General features: G+C 39.5%; 1 protein-coding gene across 3 annotated transcripts in view; it reads left to right on the top strand.

Annotated features, from left to right (window-relative positions):
- The window catches only part of UBP1 (upstream binding protein 1), a 46,616-nt gene that overhangs the window by 14,529 nt on the left and 9,157 nt on the right, over positions 1–22,930 (top strand). The window contains exons 4-13 of one of the 3 annotated variants that reach the window (XM_066631142.1): positions 818–923; positions 7,783–7,889; positions 8,548–8,700; positions 8,786–8,896; positions 9,377–9,484; positions 18,361–18,467; positions 19,178–19,232; positions 20,901–20,994; positions 21,583–21,673; positions 22,345–22,457. In XM_066631142.1, coding sequence (XP_066487239.1) covers positions 818–923; positions 7,783–7,889; positions 8,548–8,700; positions 8,786–8,896; positions 9,377–9,484; positions 18,361–18,467; positions 19,178–19,232; positions 20,901–20,994; positions 21,583–21,673; positions 22,345–22,457 — 1,045 coding nt within the window. Of the gene's footprint in view, positions 1–817; positions 924–7,782; positions 7,890–8,547; positions 8,701–8,785; positions 8,897–9,376; positions 9,485–18,360; positions 18,468–19,177; positions 19,233–20,900; positions 20,995–21,582; positions 21,674–21,844; positions 21,967–22,344; positions 22,458–22,930 lie in introns of those variants that run through there. The other 2 variants (XM_066631144.1, XM_066631143.1) reach the window with 2 other exon arrangements.

The raw sequence follows: 22,930 nt of genomic DNA, 5'->3' as shown, positions 1-22,930 counted from the left end.
GAGAGAAGCTTGAGAATATTTGCAGCCAGTCTAGACGGGGAGAAAGACGGGATAAAAACACAGTAAATAATTAAGCTGAGGTTGTCATTGTGGGGGTGATCTGATGCATTTGTATACTCCTGTGTCATCTTTTGAAAACATTTCATACAATTGTTGAACCAGATAACATTAAGAGAATATGGGTGAACGGAGAGTTGATGCATACAGGCATCCCCCCTTATCCATGGGAAATGTGTTCTAGCCCCCCCCCCGATACAGAAACTGGATACAGGAGGACCCTATTTCCACAGCCCCCCCCCATGCCCATTAATGTTTGTTTGCTTACCGCTAAGGTAATGTTTCTTTCTGGAAACAGGTTGCAATAAGCATGCAAACTTATCACAACATGCAGGCAAGCTGAGACATCCTAAATGCTTGAAAAGACTAGATTGAACACTAACAGAAAACAGGAAGTTAACTGCTTCCTGTTAATGTGTTTGATCTAGTCTCTTCAAGTATTCACACTTTCTGCATGTCACTGTAAACTTGCATGTTTATAGCAACCTCTAAAAGAAAAACATTTTTTTAGCGGTAAGCAAATAAACAGTGTTAACTGTTGGGGGGGGACTGTATTTGTAATTGTAGGACAATTGTATGTATATAGCTATCATAGTACAGCTGTCCTACAGTGATTAACTGTTGTGTGTTAATATATTTTGTAAAATTGAAAAATGAAAAATGAATTGAATTGAATTTACAGTAATGATTTTTTTATGACTTTTTAAAATAAATGATTTTTTAACCAGCCAGAATTTTATGTGCATTTTTTTCCTGTTAGAGTATCATAAGAGTTGTGTTCCATGACAGAAGGCTGCAGTACACTGAGCATCAGCAGCTAGAGGGTTGGAAGTGGAATCGCCCTGGAGACAGATTACTTGATTTAGGTAGGTGTATCTATTCATATGGAAAGATGGGTTGTGACATTACTGCCTTTTAAAAATTTGAACCATACCCATTCCCTAATATAATACCAGATAGCAGGACTTCCGGTTGAGTCACGGAGCTCTGAACAAGCCCTGGTGAGAACAGGGCTAACGGGAACTTCTGCTTTCTTTGGTTGGAGGGCATTTAAAAGCCCACCGACATCCTCCCCCAGGTAGGGGAAGGGCTGGGGACGCCTGAGACCCAAGAGGGGTGTGAGTTTGGCGATAGAGGAGCTCTGAATAGGGGTTTCTCTATCTGCTTTGAACTCCCCCCCCAGTGAAGGCTTCGCTAAAATCGCAGCAGGAGTTACCTGGGTCAAGAAATGTGGCTTAAGATCCTCGCTGACTCAGCCTCTTGATTTATATGTGAAAAAAAATTGGAAAAAAAGAAACAGCGTTTGAACCGGAGATTTAACGGTGATAAGGAGGCTTTGGGAAGGAGACGACAAATGCGAGATCTGAGGAGGAGGAGGAACGAAGAAAAGACATCAAGCTGATTGGTCAGTAAGGAGTGAAAATATCGTGAGATTGTAGCCTGGAAGTGAGATTTCACCATTGAGAGAAGGTCATATAGCAACAGGAAGTGGAGGAGCGGCCATTTTAAGAGGGTCAGAAGATTGGGAGGACATATTTGAGTGGACATTTTGAAAGAGGTCAAGAGAAGACAGGAAGTGAAGAAGTGGACATTTTGTGAAGAGTACTACAAAGAAGTCGCGTCCGCCATTTTGACTAAGGGAAAACTTAATGTCAATATTAAGTTGACTATACAGCATTACAGAAAGTGGGAAATACTGAGTTTTGATAGGGAAACGCTTGCTACATGTCGTATGACTTTAGAGAGAGACAAAGAACACTTACCTGGAGCGGCTCGAAAATGGCAAAAAAGGGAGATAAAGATCTGCAAATGGCAATGGAAAGTTTAGAGAAGAAACTTAATGACTCTATGAAACAAATGTGTACCAAAATAACAGAAAATATGGAGAAAATGATGGACGGAATGAAAGGATTGATAGGAGACCTTAAAATTGAAGTGATACAAGTTAAAGTTGAGTTGAAGACAGTAAATCAAAAAGTACAAGATATGGAAAAGAAAACACAAGAAGTAGAGGGAAAGATTGACAGAGTGACTACTGATACTAAGAGATTTGAAGATTATATGCTGAAATTGGAATGTTATGCTATGGAGACCCATCTAAGGCTGAGAGGTGTTCCAGAGAATTTAATGGAAGATACAAAAGAAGATAGAAAAGAAGTGATTAGAATCTTGGCAGAATTTATAGATTTACAACCTGAGGAAATGGAATATCAATGTGACATGGTGTACCGAATAAATTCCCAATATGCCCGCCAAAAGAACCTGCCTAGGGATATAATAGTGCAATTAATAACAAAGAGAACTAAAGAAGAAATATTGAGAAAGCACTATAGGGACCCTTTGAAGGTAAAAGGGGTAGAAATTGGGATCATGAAAGAACTACCAAGGAAAGTGGTGCAAGATACGAAAAAATACAGAAAATTGACAGACAAGTTGAGAGGTAAAGGCGTAAGATATAGATGGGAAATTCCACAAGGATTAAGTTTTTATTTGAAGGGTGCACGGATTACAATTAAAACAGTTAGGGAGATGGAAGATTTTTTTGGTGCAAAATAAAGAAGATTTGGACTAAAAAAGAAATAAAGTTTAATTTTATATCAGCGATGGAATACAAACTAATTTCTTGGAATGTGAATGGACTAAATTCACCACAGCGACGAAAATTAATTTTTCATTGGATACAAAAACAAAAGGCAAATATTGTTTGCTTGCAAGAAACACATATTTGTAAAAAGGATTATAAACTTTTGAAAAATAAGAATTTGGGGGAAGAATTTATCTCGGCAACAAATAAAAAAAAAGAGGAATAGTGATGTATTTAAAGAAAGAGCTGGAACCAAAATTAATTTTTAATGATGCAGAAGGAAGATATTTGGCAATAGAAGTTATGTTGAACTACAAAAAGACATTATTAGTTGGAGTATATGCACCAAATTGAGCTAAGGATGGCTTTTTTGAAGCATTAAAATTGGATCTGGGTCAGATCTATTATGAACAAACAATATTGATGGGAGATTTAAATGGAGTTGTGGATTTAGAATTAGACAGGAAGACTAAAAGTAAACGAAAGGAAGGCAAACTACCAGTATCTTTTTTTGAATTGATAGAGCAAGAAAACTTGGAAGACATATGGAGGAAATTAAATCAAGGAGTGCGAGATTATACATTTTATTCGGCAAGGCATGAATCTTTTTCGAGAATAGATGTGATCTGGATGTCTAAAGAGTTAACCTTAATAACTAAGAGTGTAGATATACTGCCTAAGCAGAATTCTGATCATAATCCAATGATATGGAAGGCAGCAATGAAGGCTAGAAAGAAGATATGGAGAATTAACGAAGACTTATTAACAAAGCAGAAAAATGTTGAATATTTACAGACTGAGACTAAACACTTCATTCAAGCTAATATGGGCAATGATGTAGAAATTAGGAAGGTTTGGGATGCATATAAGGCTGTGATAAGAGGAAACCTAATAAGTTTAAATAGTTGGGGGGAAAAAGAAAAAGAATTTAAGTATAAAGACATTCAGGAGAAAATTAAGCAAAAAGAAAATGATTTAAAGAGAGGGCCAGGGAAAAAGTCTATATTAAGAGAAATAAAGATTCTACAAGAACAACTAAATGCATTAGCATTAAAAGAATGGAATGGAATTTGAAAAGACTCCAACAAAAATCTTTTGAAGGAGGAAATAAACCAGGGAAGTATTTGGCATGGCAATTGAAGAAAAGAAAAGAGAAAAAAATTGTTACAAAGATCTGTCAAGATGGTAAAGATATAGTGGATCATCATGGAATAAAAAGAGAGTTTTATAAATATTATGCCAAATTATATGGAAAGCAAAAAATAGACAAGGTGGCAATTGAGACATATTTGTCAAAGCTAGATGTGCCAAAGATAAAGGAAGAAATGAAAGACAGATTAAACGATAAGATTACACAAATGGAGATATTGAAAGCCATACAAGATACCAAGCTGGGAAAAGCTCCCGGCCCAGATGGCCTAACGACAAAATTCTATAAAGCTTTAAAATTAGACCTGGTGGTCATGTTAGAGAGTCTCTTGAACGAGATTTTAAAAACGGGATCTATTCCAGACACATGGAGAGAAGCAAATATTTCTTTGATACCAAAAGAGGCGCAAGACTTAACAAATGTCAAGAACTATAGACCTAGCTCACTTTTAAACAATGATTATAAGCTTTTTGCAAAGATAATGGCGGAAAGGTTGAAGGAAACGTTAAGTGAGCTGATATTGGAAGAACAAGCAGGTTTTTTGCCAAATAGGCAAATAAAAGATAATTTGCGAATGGTGATAGATGCTGTAGAATTTTATGACAAGCACCCAGAGAAAGAAGTTGCCTTTTTTTTTTTGTTGATGCTGAAAAAGCATTTGACAATGTGAATTGGGACTTCCTGTTGGAATTAATTGACAAGATGGGTTTGGGCGAGAACTTTGCAAAGGCAATTAAGGCAGTATATAGTGACCAGAGAGCCTCGTTGACTGTAAACTCTGACAACACAGAAAAATTTAAGGTTGAAAAAGGTACAAGACAAGGGTGCCCTCTGTCTCCATTGCTTTTTATAATGGTGTTAGAAATTTTATTTTTACAGGTCAAAGAGGACTCTGAAATCTCAGGTTTGAAATATAGAGGTTTTTCATATAAATATAGAGCCTTTGCAGATGATGTGTTGTTTATAGTAGAGAACCCAATGAAATCACTGTCAAATCTGTTAGTAAAAATAAAGAGATTTAGCAGGCTTTTATGTAAATAAATCAAAGTCCAAGATTCTATGTAAAAATGTCAGTAAAAATAAACAAAAAGATATAGAAAACCTGATCGAATGTGAAGTAGTGCAAAGAACGGAATATTTAGGGGTGGAGTTAACAATGAAGAATATAGATTTGTATAAAAATAATTATGAAAAACTGGAAACAAATCGACAAGGATATGTTAAGATGGAATAAGTTGAATTTATCATTACTAGGTAGAATCTCTGTGATTAAGATGAACGTGCTACCAAGAATCCTGTTCTTTTTACAAACAATACCGATAATTAGAGACTTCAAAATGTTTGAGCATTGGCAGAGGAAGCTTTTTAATTTTGTGTGGGCGGGAAAAAAACCGAGAATTAAGATGAAGGTGTTGTGTGATGCTAAAGAACGAGGAGGATTTCAACTTCCAAATTTGAGGTTGTATTATGAAGCAGTTTGTTTGTCATGGCTTAGTGAATGGTTAAATCTAAAAAACAGAAAACTTTTATCTTTAGAAGGTCATGACAAGATTTTTGGGTGGCATGCATATTTGATGTACGGGTAAAAACAAATGGATGGACACTTCATGCATCATTTCATAAGAAGGAGTATTTACATGGTCTGGGAAAAATATAAAAAATGCCTGGGAGAAAAAAAGCCGCTATGGATTGTTCCAGCGGAAGTTATAAAACCGACATCAACCTCTCAAGGAGAAGATTGGTTACAGTACAAAGATATTTTGGACATGGAGGGAGGGAAGGTGGAATTAAAGAAAAAGGACGATTTAACTTTTAGGTATGACTGGTTTGGGTACAGACAGATTTAAGACCTATTTGATGCAGATAAGAGAACTGTTGGTTTTAGGGGGAAAATTCTGAACTAGAAGAGATACTGCTGGGAGAAAAGAAAAAGCAAATTTCAAAGATCTACAGACTGATAAATGAATGGTACACTGCAGATGAACTTGTAAAAGTACAAATGGTGAAGTGGGCAGTGAATGTAAATAAAGAAATAATGATGACATCTTGGGAGCATCTCTGGAAGAAATCATTAAAGATCTCGATATGCAATAATATAAATGAAAATTGTTATAAGATGATGTACAGGTGGTATTTAACTCCAAAAAAACTATTAAATATGAATAATAAGTTATCTAACAAATGTTGGAAATGTCGTGAGTATGAGGGGTCTTTCTACCATATGTGGGTGGACTTGTAAAAAAGCAAAGCATTTCTGGTCAGAGATATTTATAGAGGTCACGAAGGTATTAAGATACACAATTTATAAGAGTCCGGAATTGTTCTTGCTAGGTTTAAATTCAGAGGTAATAGCAGTCAATGATAGAACTTTATTATGGCATATGGTGACAGCAGCAAGGATGATATATGCGAAGTATTTGAAGCAAGAAAAAGTGCCTGATATAGACAAATGGCTACAAAAGATGATATATATGATGGAAATGGATAAAATTAAGAGAAGTTTGAATGATGAAATGCTAGAGAAATTTCATTTGGAATGGTATAAATTTGAAGCCTACTTGGAGAAAAATTGGAAGGTCAAGGGTTCATTAATGTTATTAGAATGTTAAACTTTTGTTCATTGTATAGTTCTTATTATCTTGGTAAAAAAACAAAATGATAAATGGTTAAAACGTTGTGGGAAGTCTGGGGTGGGGAGGGAGGGGGGAGTGGAAATGAAATTTATATTGAAGTAAAGAAAAATATGTAGAAATGTAAGGAGTGAATTGAAACTTGATGTTTTGGATCTACTATAGATATAATGTATTGTGAAAATTTCAATAAAATGTATATACAAAAAAAAAAAAATACCAGATAGCAGTGATTCCCAAATGTTTTAACATTGGGACCCACCTAAAAAAGGTTTCCCTTTACCAGCCGCTCAATCCTCTGAGGTTAAAATGGTGATTTGGCAGCAGTGCTCCCCCCAAGTAGCAGGTTGTTTAACTCTTGATGCACATAGCCTAATCTACCCTGTCGGTTTTGCAAACCACCAAAAATTGGGCCACAACCCACTGGTGGGCCAGGGACCAAAAGGAACCACTGCCATGAAGATTAAGGCCTTTGAAAAGTCTCTGATTTTAGGAAGAGCCTGTGACAGCAGTGTCATAAGTAGAGGTGTTTGAAAATGGTGTTTATTTTATTCAGAAGTAAGCCCATTGTGTAATCCTATCTTACTCACCAGAAACAAACACCTCTTGTCATAAGTAATACTGTACTGTGATATCTAAGCAGTATTGGCTCCAGCCTTTGAGGCACCCTGGGTTAAAAGCCCTCCAGTGGTGTGTCCCCATGGTGCCCAGGAACCAGACAGTAGACCAGTGTCTGTTGTTGACACCTGCTCCCCACCATCTCTTAGTAAGCTCTTGCCTTTGGGCCCAAGGCCCTAGCTGGTTTACTAGGCAATAGTAGGGAGCTGCAACTTTAGGATTTGTAAAGTGTCCTTAGAGGAAGGCAGTGCTCCATTGTTGCTGCTTTCAGCTGCCATCTAGTAAGCCCAATGGGGGAAGCAGCAGTGGATTGTTCTCTTCCATTCCCTGGTGCTATTTGACAATTCCTAGATTGCCCAACTTCTTGCAGACAGCAGCATTGGGAGACAGGATATCTGGGAACTATAAAAAGGCACTGGGGGAAAAGATAGTCTGCTGCCGCCATTGCAGTTGCATCCCACAATTGTCCAGAAAGCAGCCCTGTGGGTCTGAATTGCTGAGCAGTGGCAGCTGTAACTCCTTACTTCCTTAGGAGTCAGTGGGTATAAATGTGGGCCCTTGTGTGGGTATGTATATCACTTGTGGCATGTCCTGCACCTTTAGATCCACCTCTGTATCAGAACATGTTTATTATAATAAATTGCTATTATGAACCAATGCTAAGTAAAAGTTATTTTCTAATTAAGTGTGTAATTGTGCAACTCAGAAATCTTAATTGACTCATTTTCCTATCCATTATGTAGATATTCCTATGTCGGTTGGAGTAATTGATATAAAGACAAATTCAAACCAACTCAATGCAGTTGAATTCCTGTGGGATCCAGGAAAACGAACATCTGCCTTTATTCAGGTTTGAAAACTTGTTCTCCTGGAAAATGATGGTTTTGTTTAGCATCTGGAAAGAGTTGCAGTTTGATCCTGTGTTCTCTTTATTGTAGGATGTCTAACAATTAATTGTATTGTGTTGAATACAATATTGTATTGGATATTCACTTAATTTTCTAGTATCTTTTGAAATGTAACTATCATAGTAAAGAGTCAGAAGGGGGGACGATGTAGTTGACCATTCTGTATTGAAGCCCAAGAGGAACAGCCTATTTTTCAATTAGTTGTCCTTCTCTAGTCCTCAGAAGTGTACTGCTTGTGAATTTAAGGGCTCCATTTAGCTGACATGGTAAGTGAATTTGAGTAATTCTTATAGGAAGTCATCTCAGCTGGTGAGCATAACTGTATTTTGTTGCCACAAATTCCATAAGTTAAATAGTGCTCTATATGGTGGTATTTATTTCATATATTCACCCTTCCTCCAAGGAGCTGCAGGCATCAAGAATACAGAATTCAGTAAGAAAGAATTCTTTAATTCAGAGCTTGTTTCTGAATATAAAGTCTTTGATGGAATAAAATGTGTGGTTATGGTGTGATTTACCCAATCACAAGTTGTTCAGCTTTTCCAAGAGAATCATTATAGTGATTACTGAGCAATGCATGGGTTGTGGTATGTTTTTCAGGTACATTGTATCAGCACTGAATTTACACCTCGTAAACATGGAGGTGAAAAAGGAGTTCCTTTTAGAATTCAGGTTGACACTTTTAAACAGGCAGAAAATGGAGAATACACTGATCATCTTCATTCAGCCAGCTGCCAAATCAAAGTTTTTAAGGTAAGAGCTGTAAGTAAAGATTGGGAATTTAACACTGATATATAATTTTGTAACAGTGTTTTAAACGTGCTTCCTGCATTTTTAGCCAAAAGGGGCAGACAGAAAACAGAAAACAGACAGAGAAAAGATGGAGAAACGAACTGCCCATGAAAAAGAAAAATATCAACCTTCATATGACACTACAATTCTCACAGAGGTAATCATATGGAAGTGTCTTTATTTGCAGAGAGAAATGGTGTAAAGCGTGCATTGCATACTTTAATATTAGCAGTGTTGGAGGGTGGGGCATGAGCTATGTATATACATAAATGTAGGCGTCTTATTTGACAGATGTGTTTCATAAAAAAAAAAAAAGATCTGTAAGATTTAAGATGAAATAGATGTTTTGTTAAAATAATTAGTATTTTAGGATCACATGTACATAAAGAACCCTTCAGTTCAGGGGAAAACTGTTGTAGGATTTGTTTTGTCCTTGTCCAGTTTGAGCCTACAGGTATAACTTAGAAATGGCTGAATTTATGGGCAGAGCCTCACTGGGTTTTTGCATTTCTTTTTATTTAAATGCCAGTGAGTTTTCTATAGCTTTCTAAAGATTGCAAAGTTTTTAAAAGGCTTTAAATTTTTTCCTCACTGTATAATGAAAAGAAATTGATCCACATCTTTGGTGTTTGTCCAGATGAGGCTTGAGCCTATAATTGAAGATGCAGTTGAACATGAGCAGAAAAAGTCCAGCAAGCGGACTTTGCCAGCAGACTACGGTGATTCTCTGGCAAAGCGAGGCAGTGTAAGGGACTTCTGCTTACTTTTCATTGTGCAAGTTATCTTGTGCAGTGTTAGATATAGGACCAATTTCCCTAATTGAAGATCAAAAAATGCAAAGATTTTATCTGCCTTGGCTTAATTTCATTCACTTTTGCTTACCCATAAATTACTTCATGCTTGTATCTTAGTGAGAAATACTTCCTAAATCTAACACATAAGAAAAATGTTAGCAGGCCTATGACTCTTACAAAACATGAGAACTTCCATTTACACATGAAATGGCTGTATTGAATAGCTGTGTTCTTCAAAGCTGTTTTCTCATATGTTAATTAATGGAATGAGAAGTAGTAATATTGTTGAGTTGTGTTGCTTTATATCCAATTTGCATGTTTTTACAAATAGTAAAAAAAAACCGTCTCGAGACAAACTATTTGCGGTAATAATACTTTGCTCTTCTGGTTATTGCCTTTCCCTTTCTGATGTTGGTATTGAAGATAGTAAAACGGTAAAAACTACTAATGCTAAATATCTTGATGGGCTCAGTCTGATCATGTATTTGCCTAACGACACAGACATGCATGTGATATTCCTTATTTAAAAAACTGACACTTGAGAAGAAAGCTATATATACCTTCATTAAGTGGAGCAGGGCTTTTCAAACTGGGGTGTCGCGACGCCCCAGCCTGTGAGCCCTGGCCTCTGCCCCCTTAAGGGGTGGGGGGAGCCTGGAGGCAGTGGCGCGTTCCCCAGGCTCGCACTGCCCAGGGGGGCTGCAGGGGCTTGGGTGCATTTACCCAAGCCTCCTGCAGCCTCCCCAGGCTGTGGGGAGCCCAGCTTTAGCGGAGGCGGGGCGTGATCGCTCAGCATTTACTTTCACTGCTGTGGGGAGCTCTGCTGCAGGTGGTGCTGGGTTTCCCATAGCCTGGGGAGGCTGCAGGAGGCTTGGGTAAGTGCACCCAAGCCCCTGCAGTCCCCCTGGACAGTGTGATCCTGGGGATCGGGCCACTGCCCCCCCCCCACCCACGCAAGTACTTAGTGGCTCTCAAACTCTCCCAGAGAGTTTGAGAACCACTGAAGTAGAGGAATAGTCATTCTTACACCTATAAGACAGTGGACCTTCTCATGTCTATAACATGAAAGCAGCTCCTTAGATGTCAGTTAGGCATACTCAGTTCCCTAGGCCCTTGGGGCTGAAATGTCCTTGCTGATGCTGTCAGTTCATATAGGGATTATTTTCAACTCCTTTGCCGTGGGCATTGACCTAGCCCAGGAGTCTCCAAACTCCAACCCTTAGGCACTCTGCAGCAGTAGCAAAGCTGTACCATTCATTGTGCCTGATTGTCTCATAGTCCGGTGCCAGGGAGCCGCTTCCCCCAGGAAATCAGGGTGCAAAGTCTTCTCGGGCAACATACAGCAAAAGCGGCTCCATGGCACTAGGCTCTGCAACGAACAGTGACTGCAGGGCAGAATGGTAAGACTGGAAAGATAATTCTTTCGCACCTCTGGTTGCAGTTAAGAGACTATTCACTGGCCTAGCCCAACCACATGGCACATTAACACATCCGCACTATCTGTCCTTGAGATGGATAATGCCTGATGTACTTTAAAACTATTTCAGAGACCATACTTGGCTTATGTCAGTTAGCCATTCCTGCAGTGTGCTTGCTTGTGAGAAACATCTTTTCCCCCACTGTGTACCGTAGATACTTGAATATAAGCTGACCTCATAGATAAATCAAAGGCTGGTTTTGAGCCAAAATCATGGAAATTTCTATGACCCTTGGGTAAGTCAGGAGGGTGGTAAAATGTACAGGTGTGTGAAGTTCTTTGACTTACCAGGAATTGTTCTGAGGCAGCAACAAAAAGAGCCATTTTTTTCATTTCATTTAACCTTTATTGGCATAAATGACAGCAATATCAAAATAAAAAAAACTTACAATATACAGAGGGATAAAACAATCAAGGTTGAAAACACTCATTGTTCAGGATCACTATATGGGGAGCAGAAATACATAAAAATTTTTATTCCTTGACAACACTGAGAGCAAATATCTCGCAACATATAACAAGTAACACTCATTTCTCCCATCCAGCAGGTACAGAACAGTGTCAATATCCGATCCACGAAAGTTTTCCAGAATTGGGAATAGGAATTGATGAAGTAAATCAGTATAGTGAGGAAAATAACACATGGGTCAAAGACTCAATTGAGATTAGATCACAAGAACATGATTGGGAACTCCTCAATTAAATTTTGCTCTCAGCACCTTCGTAGACATGATATTAAACCTGGCAAACGTAAAGGCTCTACAAATCTGAGGCAAACACATGAAAGATGGATCGCTTGAACCCCAAATCAGAGGGCCACAATAGATCAAAATACAGAGGGGAACAAGATTTACAGGCTGCAGCTTGTAAATCCTGTTTCTCTATATCAAATAGTCGGGTCCAAATGAGATTGTCAGCAGCAGGCATGGATAATCCTTCTAACAGGTCAGGCAATAGACCAAGCAACTGAAGTCTTTTATAAAATAAAGTTAGACCTGGGGAAAGAGTAACATCAACAAGGATAATACCAAGCATGATGTTTCTTAGCCTGAATCTCAGGAATCTTAGCCAGGCCAGAGTTTCAATTTTATGCAGGCCAGCTTCGAGGCACAGTGCTACATAAGGAATGCAGTGAGGCACCGCAAAGATCTTATAAAGCAATCTGGATTGAACACATTCTACTAAGATGGAAACAGCTGATATCCAGATAGGGATATCAAACAACAGTCGTGCCAGAACCTTGGACTTAAAGGTCTGTACCGCTGCTGGGATATAAGAATTGCTGCAGGTGTAAAAAAAATAGCAGGGTAGCTTGAGCTAATAAATTGAGCAAATAGCAGCCTGACGAGATGACCAAGTATGGCTTCAATGAAACAGGATTCCCACATACTTGAATACTTTAACCTGTTGGATTGCCTTCCCTCCAAAGGATCAAGAGAAGTTTCCCCTGGGAACCAAAAACCACTATTTTAGACTTGTCAAAATTTAATTGCAATTTATTGGAAATTAAATATTCAATACAAGAATTAAACATTTCAGACCATTTTTCTTACAAGAAGCAAGAACCTTCTCCAAACAGGAAGGGAGATGAAGGTGCTTACGGGAGTTGCAGGCTTTGTGAGGAGTACAGTGCTGCCCTTCCATAGCAGCAGCCCTCATATAGACTACAGTTGCCATAAGCGCCTTCATTTCTCTTCCTATTTGAAGAAACTAAAATGGCTACCTTTTTTGTTTGCTTTCTGTTGCTGCTTTAGAACAATTACGGGTAAGTAAAATTCTGCCTTTCCCCCATCTCCCTGCATCCTGCTTCTCAGCCCAGTCCTACCCCCACCTCACCAGGCAGCTGCTCTTAGAAGCCTTATTTACCGTATTAACCTGTGTATAACTCTGCCCATTTAATTTTAGGGCATAATTTTTTTAACTTATGCACAAATATATACAGTATTCTTTTTTTAAAGTGCACTGCCTTCTTCCTCAAGGTCTTGGCAAAGGTTAGTAGAGTTCATTCTGGCCCTAGTTCAGGCACCTTACCAGAATCCTTAGCCACTTCTGTAGAAGTCAACAAGAACTATCCAGATGTTCCTGATGAGGGCTTGTAGGTAGGTGTGGCTTTAGACACTGGCTTCAGTTTTACTTTCCTTGCTTTTCTTCTTCTGCAGTGCTTGCTTGTCAAGAAGTTCTAAGATCCTATATCAAGGTAGAAATTCTGATAGGCAGCTTCCCTTACAATCCCCACTTGCAAAGAAATGAAACCAGATTTTATTTAATCGTGGGCAAATCCACACTGTCATAACATAGCCCTTTCCAACGTGTACGAACTTTGCCTCATTCAAGCTTTTGCACAGATCCTCTTCAGGGCTATAACAAAGTCATAGGAAAAACTGCAACAGTGAAATCTGTTATGTAGAATCGTTGATAAACATGTGACAAAGTAGGTGTTGGCTCCCCTATTCTCATAGATCTGGTTGACTTTTCTTGAAGTTCTCCCATCCTGATTATATTGAGAAGGGTGGTTGATTTCACCTGATCTTTCTGTAGCTTTATAATGAATGCTTTTGTAGGTGTTGGTTGCTATTGCCAAATCAGTAATTTTTTTTGTCATGAAATACCAAGAAGTTGAAATCTGCGTTATCCAGTTAACTGGCATTAGCATAGGAATCTGAGGGAGAGAAAGAGCAGTCTTGAATAGACTGTTGTGATCATATGTGTGAACGATTGACTCCTTTGGAAATAAAACATATCTGAGAGGAAAGCATCTTTAATATAGAGAACAAGGAAGTCAATGCTGAGCTCTTCAGAAGGCTTAAAAGCTACTGACACACTAAATCTTTATTTTTATTAGCTACCCTAATCCTGCCTTGGTACGGTAGGGTTTGGAACACCCAGCAGAGAAAATTCTACTATCTTTTCTAATCTCTTAATGTAGCTTCTTGTACATACTCCTCTACTCATTAATGAAGGCTTTTTCGTACTGGCATGCCTTGGTGTCTGCGGGGCTTCTGTTCTGGACCTTCACCACCGCACAGATACTGGGAAACTTCAGGTTAAACTATAGAGAAAGGGAACATGAAGGGTAACTATAACTTTCTTTACCTTATTGCGGTGAAACTGCAGCATTTTTCAGGGCTGCAGTCAGCCTCTTCCATGGAGCAACATGGAAGAGGCTTCAGGCAGCTTGGAAGGCTGCCTGTAACCCTGAAAACACAGCAACTTTGCTGCAATAAGGTCAAGAAAGCAATTTTTAAACCTTCCCCTCACTTTCCCTTTTGTTTAAGAAGTGTGCCCACCAATATCCATGAAACATCTGATAACTGAAACCATGGATACTGGTTCCGTAGGTATCGGGGCCCATCTGTTCCTTACGTTCATTTTTTTTAAAAAAGTGTTCAATTTAATAAAAAAATTTTTTAATTATTCAGTAAAGCTGTACAGGAATATACATAGTATCCAATAAAAATGGAAATCCTAGAAAAATGTGTGGAGTCACTACAAAACCCTGAAAGAGAAGGTTGTTTCTGGTAAACATCACCATTACTCATTACTCTGATTCACCACCTGATATTGTATCTTGACACGGTGCAATTGACAAGCATCTTGTTGAGGTTTATTACACACATTTATTAAAGCTGTTACACTTTCTCACCTTATGATCACTTGATCAACTGCAGTGGCTCATGGTGTCTCCAACAATGGCCAAAAGCTGTCTGTAAGCTGATCCCAGCAACTGAATAGCACGGACTGCTGCTGGAGAGCCAAAAGTGCCCAAAATACTGGGAGACAGGCAAAAATACACAGGAAAAGGAGGGCAAGTGCAGGGGATTCATCTTAATCTGTATTCCAGAAATAGAAAAAATATTTAAAATGTGTACACGTTGAGACTAATTATTCACGTGGGCTCCATTCCAAGCACTCAAGTGGATGACAAAAAACACACTATAGCAAATCAATTTAAAAAAGTTTCTTTGCTCCAGTGATTTAAAAACAGCCTTGATGACCTTTGTGATGTAAGATAAGAGTCATTAAGAAGACAATCCATCAGCACTTCACTCAGTCCCTCCCTTCACCAATGCAAAATGATCACCTTTCTTTCAAGTGTCAGGGGAAGGGATCCCTCTGCTGGAGAGAGAAGGAATGATGGATTGTCAGCCAGCTGTCCCCCCCTCTCATTAACAAGGCTATTGTTAAAGGACTGTTGTTCTGCCAGATTCCCACTCCAAGCTCCACCTGGAGAATTATGCCCACTTCTAGCTAATTAGCTCTCCTTTCCTCAAAGGAGACCCTGGTTCTGCCTTGCAGTACTGCTAGACCCCACCACCAGGGTAGCTCGCCTGTTTAACCTACAGAGGTCTTCCTTCCTGCCAGCAGCCTCCAGCCACCACAGCAGCCCCTTGGTCCTCAGCAGGTCTTGGGCACAGCAGCCAAACATCCGTCTTAGTGTCTTCAGTAGTTTCTGCTGCAGCAGCTTCCAAAGTTCATTCACACATCAGTCCATTAATGCAGTCTGTCCTTCCTCAAGTTTTCTTCCTTCTGCTACCCACACCAAACTCTCCCTTCAGCAGGTGCTTTTATGCCTGAGGGGCCTATTGCCTTCAAGTGGCTGCAGCTGTGCAGCACACTCTGCTGGATGCCCAGGTTTTACCCTTAAAGGGGCCACTGCTGATACCGCATCTACCTCCTCGCCAGATCTTCTGCAATTCCAATACAACTGTTCAGTTTTTTAAACCGATTAAGGGGTGCATTTTCCCCTTCTACAAGGATCAGCACATTCCTTCTCATTTGGGCCATTCATGTTGAGTCAAATCTGTGTATAAAAAAATCCGTGTATAAATAGGCTGGACCTGTATCTTGAAACAGTAACGCTTTAGTAATGGTAGGGTGTCAGCGCACCTCACAAGGAAAAAATAGTTTCACTCTTCACACATGCAGAGACACAACTGAAGAAATCCTGGTTCTGGAAAGATGAGGGTTATCAGTGCTGCCAACTGTGAAATATGAGTGGAAATGTTTTTTTTATGGCCCCACCACACCAAGGCAAGGTTAAATGCACTGCTTAAAAAAGATAATTCAAACTGAGTGCTGATGTAATGTATGAAAACACTACATCTTTACATTACAAATCATTACATCAGGGCCCAATTCTAAACTGGCCCAGCACTGGCACTGAGCCCTAGCCCCAGCGCTGAGCGCTGTAAAATGTGCTGTAAAGCACATTTATGGCACCTGGTGAGCAAGGAGTGCGCTGACAGGAGGAGGATGTGCCTCTGCTGGGATTAAGTGCAGCCTCTGGGGTGGGAGAGGAACGGGCAGGAGGGGGGCGGAATCAGCAGAGCTCTACTCCAGTGTATCCTGAACTCCATGTCGCGCTAAAAACCTGACACGGAGTATCTCAAGTCTGTGCTACCAAGATAGCTGACGCAGACTCAAGAAGCCCCTTTGTGGGGTTGGGGCTTTCTCTGCGGGAAGGAGACAAAAGTCATTGCACAAATGACTTCTGGCTGCTTTGGTGCAGCTGCTCCAGCGGGCACCGGGGAAGCTCAGGATTGGGTTGTAAATAGGTAGGAAGGAATATTTTTTCCTTCCTACCAATTTCCAAAAAGAAAGAAAATTCGCACCCTATTTTTGGTATTTAGTTACCAAATAGTTCACTCTTGTAGTTATTTACCAAATAACTATTAACAATAACAAAAAACTATTTTTGGGTAATCTATTTTAAAAAAAACACCCAAAACCCTTAAATAGATACTGAACGTTTTAGGAGGAATTCTCTGTGTAGCTTTTTTTTTAAACTACAAGCAATTTCATTGGAACACAGTTGCTTTTGAGTCAAGATAATTACTTTAGCTTCAGCTGAATTCTAACTTCTTGTTAATTGCTGTAATTTTGAAAATGATACAACAAAAATATCTAATTAGTGTATGTTATAAACTGAAAACAAATACAGGTTTTAATTGTTAGTATATTGAAATCAATAACTATTACAATATAACACAAAATACGTTACAACCAAACCAATACCAGTCTTGAACATATCAAAGCTACAGAAACATTCCTACTTTGTGATACCTTGCTGTAATTAACTATACTTTTAAAAGGTATATAAACTTAAAAAGGAGAACTGAAAACCTCACAACCTAGGTTTGGTGGTAAACAATGTAAACCTTTGCAAATGAATGTCATGATGTATACAGGTATCCCCCCATATGTGCAGTTTTACTTCAGCACAGTTCACAAATTCCCCCCCCCCATTGCACAAATGACTTATCTGCCACTGTGCTGCTGCAAATACTAACAAATACTAACAGGAAGCGGGGTTGGAGGACTGAAAATAGCATGATGTTTAGTGTTGTGTTTTCAGCCATCCAACCCACTTCCTGTTAGTGTTTGCAGACAGTGCAGAGACAGGGAGATATAGGAGTCAGTGGCAGGAGGGCTGCAACCAGAAACAGATAAGTCATTTGCGTGATGGGGGGAATTTGTGAATTACTTCTTGTAGGGTTTGCTGCTATCTGCAGTTTCCTGTTTCTGCAGTGTCAGCTGGAACCTATCCCCCTTGGATACAGGGATGCCTGTATTTGCTGTCCTAGGATTGGGACAAGTCCATCTTGTAAATGAGGAGTGGAAAAGCAGCTCTGAGTATGCTTGACCAGTTACTCCCACGCTCTGCCGCAGTTAATACTCAGCTGTTCCATTTTTTCTTTTCCTGGAGGAGGTGTGGTAGTACTCCTAATTGTTTCTACAGTGCCTAGTTGATATAGGGGGCATAATAATCACAATCTTCTGTTACATGAGCAAAATCTGTAATTTAGGAAAATTATTATTGCTGTGCTGTGTAACTTGCCTTTTAAAGTATGTAGTTTTTAAAGAGAATTTCTGTCTGCAAAAGTCTTCTGTTAGTTCAAAAAGAATTGGAAATGAAAGGTTGCTTAATATGAGAATTGAAGGAATCTCAATTTATTGAAAGTGTGTTTAGATTATTGATTACAAAACTTTGAACAAATGTAAATGTATCTTGCTTTATCACATCACTGAATTTTGTGTAATTCACTGAAGATTGGCTTAAATTATCTACATTGTACAAGAGCAGATTTGACTATTTTATGAGTCAGCTTAATCTGTTTGTTTATTAGTTCATTGGTTATTAGTTCATTGTTTAGGGCAGCAAATCACTGCCCTCATAGAACAGGAAAAATACAGAAGTGTTTGTTGAAATGATCTTGGAGTTAGGCATACACAGCAAAGATAAATGAAGGTTGAAACTTATAGGGGTTTTTTAAATGAGAGTTATGTTACTGCAGCATGATGCCCAACTTTAATGGTAAAACTGCTATTTAATGTTTCTCTTTACTCTAGTGCTCCCCATGGCCTGATGCACCTACTACTGCCTTTGTGAACAGTAGCCCAACACCAACACCAACATTTACCTCTACTCCACATAGTACTTACAGTGTCCCAGACAGGTATGTTTCTATTCTACATGTCATCTTCAGTCCAATTCAAAGTTCAAAATAATGTTTAAGACTATTGTAAAAACCCTGTTACTAATGGTACATTCCAATATATGAAAAATAAGAGTGGTGTGGAACTCTTTTGTGGTGTTTTTCTCATGGGTATTTGTTTCTCTTTACTTTGGATAATGATACTTTTCCTGCCCATCTTGGCAAAAGGTGTGAGGTGAGGAAGACTAACTAATCTGATATAGGAATGTGTTGTGGTGGTGGGGGGGTCTGGGCTTGCTAATGATTCTGGGAGACTCTGAAGAGGGGGCGCATGGGGAGCCCTAGGGACTTTGCAGGGCTCCACAGTTGGTGATGAGGATATACATCAAAGCAACATAAGCTTGATTAGTCCAGGTTTACAATGGAATATTCTTTCACGTCTGAGAAGCCGAATTGTTCATAATATAACTGTGAAATTGCTCCCAGGGGAGCTTAAGTGCAAGAGTTGCTGACAGGGAAATGCACCTAAAATAGTCCACATGCACTGGAAGCAGTTTCCCTGGTGGCTATTCAACTTCTTTCTAACCTTTAGAACGTTTAAGCAGTAGCTTGTGTTTGCTCTGTGAAACAACTGATAGGAAAGTAGCTGAGAGGTGCCCCTCTACATCCAAAGCCTTGTAAAATCAAAATGAAATTACTTTGAACTTTTCCTTCCTCATTTTTTTGTCTAGTAACTCATCATCTCCAAATCACCAAGGAGATGGAATTCCTCAAGCATCTGGTGAGGTGAGTGTCAGTTTAAAAACATACAGGTTGTGCCTCGTTATCCACTGAGGTTCCATTCCAGAACCCCTAGTGCTGTGGTTTTCAAACTCTCCAGGAGTTTAAAACCCGCAGTAAGTCTTTGCGGGGACGGGGGGGGGGGGGAGGCAGCGGGCAGGGGGAAGGCAGTGACGCGATCCCCAGGATCGCGTTGCTCAGGGGGCTGCAGGGACTGGGATGCACTCACCAGTCCCTGCAGCAGCCATCCCTGTGTGTGGGGAGTCCTGTGCAAGCGCCTACAGGGCACCCCAGGTCAGGGAAAGGGAGAGTGGAGCGATCTGCTCTGCCTCAGCAAAAGTGGAAGCGGAGCATGATCGCCCCACTCTCCCTTTCCCTGACCTGGGGACCCCTGCAGAAGGGAAAGCGGAGCGATTGTGCTCTGCTTCCAGTTTTGCAGAGCGGGGCACAATCGCTCCGCTTTCACTTTTCCTGACCTGGGGAGCCCTGCCGAAGGTTGCGCAGGGCTCCCCACACTCCCGGGAGGCTGCAGGAGGCTTGGGCAAGTGCACCCAAGCCCCTGCAGCCCCCCTGAGCATTGCGATCTGCTGCCTTTCCCCTGTCTCCTGGCTGCCCCCGCCCCTTAAGGGAGCAGAGGCCAGGACCCACAGGCTGGGGCGTTACGATGCCCCAGTTTGAATACCACTGCCCTAGTGGGTAAAAAAAAAAGTGAATACCAAATCAGTGGAAAAATAGCTTTGAAGACCTACTTCTAAGTTACTTGCTCCTCTATTGTTGCAAGGGTGGAACAATGGGGTGAATAGTGGAATCTAATGGAATTGAAATTCTAATTATTTAACAGCGTGAAAGTAGGAAATTAAATTTTTGTGCTTTTTTTCCTTGTTACAAGGCATTTAAAGGTAGACCTCAGTATCAGTGGTGAGTCAAATCAATGGATACCGAGGTCCCACCTGTACTGACTTATTTATTGTAGCGAGTTAGTGGTTGTAAGTTGCTTTGAGTGCCTTCACGGTGAGAAAGGTGGTATAAGAATGCATTAAATAGATAAGAGCCTTGCTGGATCAAGTCAGGAGCTCATCTAGTCCAGCTTCCTATATCTCACAGTGGCCCACCAAATGCCTCTGGGAGCACACACAGGCAAGATACCTGTATCCTGTTTACACTCCCTTGCATCTGGCATTCAGAGAGAGGCTACTTCTAAAACCTGAAGGTTCCTATGCTGCCCAAACTCTCTTCTACAGTGTTCATTTCACTAACTTTAAATTACGGTAGCACCTCATCTTACATTCCAGGGTTGGAGTATAAAACCAAAATAGCATATACTCAAAATTACGTACCTTCAGAATTCCTTGCAACTGAAAAATATGTAGTGTCTCTTTAAAGAAGCAGGCAAGAACTGAGAACACTGGGGAAACAGCAGCTTCATTCTCCAATCTCATGCTTATACCACTCCTTTCCATACCGCTTAAGAGCTGTCAGGGCAGTCAGTAAGTAGATTGCATTTAGTAAGTAGATTGACAGGCAGAATTTCTTGCACTACTTACCTTGTTGCTTTTCTATGTTTGTTTACCAAGTATGTGTAGTTGAATTAACTCAAGTCAACTGCGGGTAAGTCAAGGAGCGAGTGTATACATGATATTGCAGAGGTAATAGTGGCATTTCTTTTTCTTGCAGCAACTTCATCCATCAGCCACAATCCAAGAATCCCAACAATGGTTGCTTAAACATAGGTTTTCCACTTATACGAGGCTGTTCTCAAATTTCTCAGGTATTGAGACTTTTAAAAGTGTGCATCTCCTGTCAGCTGTGCATTCAAATGGATGCTTTAGTGCCCCCTGCTTGAAAGCATCTTTTGGAATTTATGACCATGTGCTGTACTATACTGTACATTCCATGGCCATGGAATGTACTCTTATGGCCGCTCCTCTTATGGAGTGGCTATAAAAGGTGGCTGTTACGGTAGAATATCAGCTAGGTAGGAATGTATGTCCTGATACAGTAACCATTCATTTTTTTGTTTTTTCTTAAATTATATTTTATTGTATCATTTATAAAATACTTTTACTGTTCATCTAATTGGATTTACATGTGTATAAATGTGCTCTAAATTAAGGTATGGAATGCAATCTGATTGTATGTAATCACTAACTTTTAAAATAGCTGGAAGCCTATGTTTATAGCTGAAGAAACTTATTTTTGCTTAGATTCCTTAAAGCCAGATTAATATCTTAAAAAGTTACTGGTTACCTGTACACAAATATTGCCAACAGTGTGATATGTCTCTAGATAGCAGCATTGCTTTCCAGCTGCTAGACTTTTCATTCTCATTTATAAAGCATCCTGTATGTATTTGTAGGTGCTGATTTATTGAAGCTGACAAGAGAAGATCTGGTACAAATCTGTGGTCCAGCTGATGGAATTCGGCTATATAATGCACTTAAATCAAGGTAAATACTATGTCAAGATTGGCTCCACTTGTTTCAGTTGTTTAAGAAAGTCTGTCTTAGACTAGAGGGATTTGGGAGATATTAATTTAGATTTTCAATTGGCATATGCCTGTGTGAGCTCATGCAGAAGTACTGTGCTCAAAAGAAGAATGTTTTGTTGTACACCTTCAGGGCAGGCCACAGATATGATGCAGGCACTGATGAGCTCAAAGGTAGACTGTAAGACTGGTAGCAATGCAGTTGGGCAGTACTGATTTCTTGAAGACGGATGGGTTTGTTGCCAAGAGACAAATCTTCTCATTTAGGTGAGCTATAACCAACCTAAAGTTCTTGAGGTCATGGCTACTAAATATTAACAATTGCCGATTTCTAACTATGAATTAAGCTGGCATAATAGATGATGTTAACTTGCTGTTACTTCTGCTACTCCAGTAGATATATTACAAAATTGCACCATACATCAGTGACTTAATTGCTTTAATTTAAATTTCAAGATTAATTCACCAGCGTCAGACAATCTCAGTAGTTCTGAGATTAGTCATTAGACTAAACAATCTTTAATAGTTTGCATCAGATTTTGAGTAGTTTTTAAAGAATAGTGTAAAATAAAATGGATGTACATCCGCTATATTCTGTACAGGGAGATTGATGTTTTGTATTTGAAATTCCAGGTCTGTTAGGCCACGTCTAACAATCTACGTATGCCAGGAGCAATCAAGAAATATTCAACTGGAAAGGCCTCAGGACTCAGGCAGTGGAGAGAGCAGGAATGGTGCAATATATGGTAGGAACAAGTATCTTTTTATCATTTTACTGTTCCTTTATATCAGAAGAAAGCAGTTTATTATCCCTCACAGCCACCTTGCTAGTTCTTTTGGATATTTATAGTGGGCAAAAACATTTGAATGTTATAGTACCAATATCACTCTGTAATGGATAGGAGGGGAAATCTAGGAACTGTAGACACCAGTTGGAGAGTGCCTGTTTATCTGAAGGCTGTTCATCTAATTGGATAAATAGAAAGATATTTGGAGCATATAAACAAAGATATAGCAAGCCCCTAGTAGAAAGTGATGTCACTTGCACAATCTCACATTGATTTGCTAAGATCATATGTCAAACCTGTATAGTTGTCTCGTTTTGTTAAGATAAAGAAGTTAGCAAACCAGTGATGTGCTTTTGGTATAGATTAGACTTAGATAAAGTTTTGATCTGATTTCACATGACGTCTTTCTACAGAAAGCTGGAAAGTGGACA

The sequence above is a fragment of the Tiliqua scincoides genome, chromosome 5 (genome assembly GCF_035046505.1).
Source record: "Tiliqua scincoides isolate rTilSci1 chromosome 5, rTilSci1.hap2, whole genome shotgun sequence".
In the NCBI taxonomy this organism is placed as follows: domain Eukaryota; kingdom Metazoa; phylum Chordata; class Lepidosauria; order Squamata; family Scincidae; genus Tiliqua; species Tiliqua scincoides.
Note: the sequence above shows the minus strand (reverse complement) of the source record. Positions and strands in the feature narration are given on the sequence as shown.